The sequence below is a fragment of the Juglans regia genome, unplaced genomic scaffold (genome assembly GCF_001411555.2).
Source record: "Juglans regia cultivar Chandler unplaced genomic scaffold, Walnut 2.0 Scaffold_22357, whole genome shotgun sequence".
Classification (NCBI taxonomy): Eukaryota; Viridiplantae; Streptophyta; class Magnoliopsida; order Fagales; family Juglandaceae; genus Juglans; species Juglans regia.
In genome coordinates, this window is record NW_023353470.1 from 1 (window position 1) to 5,738 (window position 5,738).

Genomic DNA, 5,738 nt, shown 5'->3' on the forward strand with positions numbered 1-5,738 from the left:
TGTATTATATCAAGTAAGATCAACTTGAAAATTGATTTTTGTGAGATCTATGTGAGACGTTTGGAGTTGAGATGAGTTGAGATTGATTGTGAATAGTAATGAGATGAGTTGTGAATAGTAGTGAGATTTGTAAGTTAAAGTTGTTGAATAGTAATGAATAGTAGTGAGATGAGTTGATAAGTTTTCTCTTCATGATTTGTATAATGATTTATAATAGGCCTCATTTATTTTTATATATGAGATGAGATAAATTGAGATTAAAGTTAAAATTGAATAAAATATTATTAGAATATATTTTTTTAATATTATTTTTATTTTAAGATTTAAAAAAGTTGAATTGTTTATTTTATTTTATGCAGAAATTCGAAAAAATTGTCATAATTAGATGAGATAAATTAAGAGGAGTTGTAAAAACAAACGAGGCCTAAATTTGTCTTAACCATATATCTTACTCCATGGTATAAATTAAAAAATATATCCAGTTTAAGATGATCATAAACAAATCCGTAATTTCATTTTAGAGTTTAGCATTTAAATGTTAATCTATGTTAAGGACCTTAAAGTACATATTATCGTTATAACAGTTAATGATAAATATGATAGAGATGAATGTGTATATAATTAAAATTGTAGATGTAAATAAATAATTTGCCCTTTTCCTTCATTTCCTGAAGCTCTCATATTGTATTTATAATTGTTTTTTTTTCTTTAAAATAAATGTTTATTTTTACGATTAAAGTTGTGTTTGGGTAGTTGAATGATTTTATCATTACTTTTTACTTACTCTTTACTACTTTTTATTATTATTCATCACTAACAAGTTTGGGGTAACAGAGATAGTAGAACTGGGATGGAAGAGGTTCTTTGACTCATTAAGGGATGTTGGGAAGAGTTGACAATTTGGAATAAAGTCTCTTTTGGGCATATCAGGAAAAAACTAAAAAGTGAACCAGATCCTGGTGGTCTTAGTCATGCTAGAAGGGAAGTTCAATTGTGGTTTGAGAGAGAAGAGGTGATGTGGCGACAAAGATCTTGGGTGTAGTTGCTAAAAGAGGGGGATCAGAACACACGATTTTTCCATTCAAATGCATTATTCAGGAAGAAAAGAAATTTGACAAGAATTCTTAAGGATGAGAGGAGAACATGGCATGAGGGTGTGCATCGTGATGAGTTGGTTATTGATTTCTTTAAGAACCTTTTTAATACCTCAGCACAAGGGGATTAGGAGGCTATTTTGAGTTTTGTTGAAAGAAGGATAACTGACGAAATAAATGTTGAGCTCACTAAGCCCTTTGTAGTGGATGAAGTAAAGCAAACTTTAAATCAAATGCACCCTACCAAGGGACCTAGCCCTAATGGCATGTTTGCTGTATTTTTCCAGTCATACTGGCACACTGTGGGAGATTCCATTACAGCTGTAGTGTTGGCTTCTCTCAATAATGGTAAGCTACCCTATTAACTCAATCATACAGTTATCAGTTTGATTCCTAAGAAGAAAACTTGTGAACTTGTTTCTGATTATCGCCCAATAAGCTTGTGCAATGTGGTTTATAAGCTTGTTTCTAAGGTCATTCTGAATAGAATGAAGGGTTTTTTTTACCTACTATCATTTCTGAATCTCAGTATGCATTTGTGGGGGGACGTTTGATTAGTGACAATGTATTGACAGTTTATGAATTAGTGAATTATCTAAGGAATAAAAGGCATGGAAATAAAGGTTATATGTCTCTTAAACTAGACATGAGTAAGGCGTACGATAGAGTTTAATGGAGCTTTTTAGAAAAGATCGTGCGCAAATTGGGGTTTGCGACTAGATTTGTTAATCTTATTATGGAATGTATTAAAACTGTCACTTTTTAGTTTTAATTAATGTGAATGTTCATGGCCCCATTTTGCCTACAAGCATTAGGCAAGGGGATCCATTTTTCCCTTACCTTTTTCTTTTTGCACTAAAGGTTTAATAGCCTTACTTAGGGATGCTGGGGCAAAGAGAAATATGATAGGAGTGAGAGTTTGTAAAGGGGCTCCAATGGTTACACACCTCCCATTTGCTGATGATAGCATATTTTTCTGTCGTGCTGATGTTGATACAACCAAATTTATTCCAGATTTGTTTGAAAAATATGAAATGGCTTCTGGGCAAAATGTTAACAAAGGGAAAACAACCATGGTTTTTTCAAAAAATGTGGATGCTATTAAACAAAGAGAATTGTTGCATTTATGGGGGTATTAATATTTTTTAGCAATATGACAGATATTTAGGGTTGCCAAATTTTGTTAGGATATATAAAACCCAAGCATTTGAAGGTATTAAGACAAGGGTGTGGGCCAATTTGCAGAGTTGAAAAGAAAAACTTCTTTCTCAAGGGAGTAGAGAAATTCTTATAAAAGCAATGGTCTTATCCATACCCACATACTCTATGAGTTGTTTTAAATTACCTTTGACTTTGTGTCGGGAACTTGAAATGATGATGGCAAGGTTTTGGTGGGGGCAAAAGAGTAATGAGAGGAAAACCCATTGGTTAAGTTGGAAGAAATTATGTGTGTCAAAATTTAGAGGTGGGATGGGGTTTCGAGATTTACACATGTTTAATATGTCTCTATTGGCTAATAATTTTTAAGGCCAAATATTACCCTAACTATACATTTTTTCAAGTTTCTTTAGGTCATAATCCATCCTATGCCTAGAGGGGTATTTTTGAAGCAAGAAGATGGCTTTTGGAAGGATGTAGATAGCGAGTTAGTAATGGAGAAATAGTGAAGATTTGGAAGGACCCTTAGTTACCTGGGCCTAGACTTTTACAGCCTGTTTTAGATGGCAGAAATGGGAAAATTGTTGATGAAGAACAATCTGTGGACAATTTAATTGATGCTACTACTAAAACATGGAATGCACAGTTGGTTAGAGCTCTCTTTAATCCAAATACAGCAGTGGAGATCCTCAGGATTCGATTGTTACCAACTCAGGGTTTGGATAGATGGATTTGGTATAAGGAAGCAAATGACATATTTTCTATCAAGAGTGCTTATAAGCAGATTCAGAATTCAGTGGCCAAAGGTGATGGAGAAACATCTTTGCAAATGCAAAATAGAAATTTTTGGATGAGGATATGGCACATGCAGGTTCCTAGGAAGATTAAGAATTTTGCATGGCAGGCTTGCAAGGATATATTGCCTAGTCTCACTAATCTCAGGAGGAAAAAGATTGTTGTGGAGACTCAATGTGGTTTCTACCATGTCTACGAGGAAGATATTAGCCATGCTATGCTCACTTGTTCTTCTAACTATAGTTTGTGGCAAAAATTTCTTCCAATGTTACAAAATTTTCAATCCTCTTTGACTTTTATTGATACTGTGAGAATGGTTATGATGCAAGGAAGTGAAGCTGAGTTAACCATATTTTTTATTCTATGCTGGAGTTTATGGTATAGGTAGAATCAGTTGCAGATGGGAAATAACTTGATACAACTTGTCCAAGCTACTGAACATGCTTTATCAATTTGCAAAACTTTCAATGATGTGCAAACAACAACAACAAAGGATTTGCTTAAGGTTTCTAAATGGCAAGCTCCACCAGATTGGTATCTCAAAATAAATGTAAATGGTACAATTTTTGCTGACTTGAGGAAAGCTGGAGTTGGGATAGTCCTATGGGATATGAGTGGAAGAATTGTGATGGCTACAAGCAAGAATGAAGAGGAAGTGGATGAGGCAGCCATTATTAAATCCATTGTTGTATTGAGAGGACTTCAGCTATGCCTCCCACTTGGTATTTCGAATTTAGTCATTGAATTTGATTGTCTTAATGTGGTTGATGAGCTTCAGTCAACAGAAGAGTCATTTGCAAGTGCTCTGGTAATTTGATCAATGAAGCCAAAAATTTAATGAGGTATTTCAAGGAAGCTCGAGTTGAACATATCAGCCAGATAGGAAATTGGGTAGCTCACTTTTTAGCTAGATATGCATGGAACGTTGATGATATTAATGTTTGGTGGGAGCGTATCCCTTCTTTTATTAGTCATGCACTATGGTTTGATACCAACTGATGTATTGTTGCTATTTGAATGAAGTTCTATTTATAAAAAAAAAAAAAAAAAATTAAAAAATTATCACTATTTTTTTACTATTATTTACAGATCACCTTATTATCCAAACATACCCTAAGAATATAGATGTCTAGCAACCCATTAAGGAGGAGCGAGATAAAGACGTTTTGTGGAAATAAGACTTTTCAAGTGTTCAGATGTATACATATGATTATTTCGTTCATTTGCTTATCCTTCATTCCTTTGTAACAAATGTAATCAGCACAACTATATATAGTCTGGTTCACTCCCACTATGAATATACGCGAAATTCAATTCAAACTTGAGTTGTCTTGTTTTTCTATCTTAACATGGTCAACGTGTCTCCCACTACTATACACAATTTCTCTCCCGTCAGCCTTTGTTCCCATGTCACCATTAAACATATCGAAGACATCTACTATTATATATGGAAGGCTCGAATCGCTCCCTATTTGTGTGGCTTGTTGATGTCGTGTTTCGCGGGCCTAGACAATTTTGCGCTGGCAATGCTCGAGCGGTCACCTACATAGTAACAAGGGGGACCTCGGGGTCCATTGTTCCTCTGATGCTTAAGTTAGTTATGATGTAGAATATGAAGATGAATAATAGTGAAGATAAGAGTGTAAGATCACCTACCTGTCTGCTGCAGGTTGTGTTTATTTATATTTGCCGACCTGGTCTCCACGGTAATGGAGTGTTGTAGAGCAGGAGATAATATGTTCACGCTGTCTACTCGCCGAGCTACCTTTGTGCCGTCAGTTCGCTGAGCTATGAAGTGCTCAGGGTCGTTGTGTGTTGCTTGGGCTTGGGTCGCATTGAATGCGGCACGCTTTCTGCTCTGGGTTCCTCCTATCTCATTAATACTCGGTGTGAACCGCCTTATATATTCTCGACTCGCATTGAATGCAACATTCCTTCTTTCTTAAGCCTCTCATGTATCATCTGACATAAGACTTCCTAATTTGTTCAACCCAGCCCAAACCTTACATCTGGGTTCTAACTCAGGCCTTGTTTTTAGCCTGGCCCTAGGTGTTTACTCAGCTCAAGAGATTTACTCCCTTCACATGGCCAACATCATGGTTTAATGAAGGGTGAAACTTGGATTATAAGTTTGACCAACAACCTCGTTTGTTTTCACAATTCATCTTATCTAATTTCATCTCATCTAATCATTACAATTTTTTTAAATTTTCACACAAAATAAAATAAACGATTCAATTTTTTCAAATTCCAAAACAAAAATAATATTAAAAAATATATTCAAACAATATTTTATTCAACTGTTAACTTTAATTCGTCTCATCTCATCTCATCTCATTTGCGAAAACAAACGAGAGTCCATTGAAATGTTTTAGGAATACCATTTTCATAAAGCGATAAAAAGATATAATAAAAAATAAGAAAGAAAAAAAATCCCAGATTTGCATTCTTTCATGAATACATGTAATGTTAAATCTAAGCCTAGTTTGATTATCAAGATGAGATGAATCCCATATAATTATTATAATTTTTTCCAATTTCTATAAGCCTATATTCTAGTTGCAAGTCATGCTACTCTTTGGCATGGCAATGTACATAGGAGCGGCACACATTTAAAACCTCAAATTCTAGTAAAAAAAAAAAAAAAAATAGAAAGAAGGAGCGACATACATGATAACTAATCCAGTGAAT

The 5,738-nt window shown here is 34.5% G+C and overlaps 1 protein-coding gene across 1 annotated transcript; it reads left to right on the forward strand.

Annotated features, from left to right (window-relative positions):
• Window positions 1-1,327: 1,327 nt before the first annotated feature.
• LOC108985881 lies at window positions 1,328-3,855 on the forward strand (the record flags this gene model as incomplete). The annotated part of the gene is made up of 4 exons (XM_035686961.1): window positions 1,328-1,442; window positions 1,956-2,170; window positions 2,806-3,354; window positions 3,436-3,855. Coding segments are annotated over exons 1-4 (1,299 nt in total), but the record flags the coding sequence as incomplete, so codon positions are not given.
• Window positions 3,856-5,738: the final 1,883 nt, after the last annotated feature.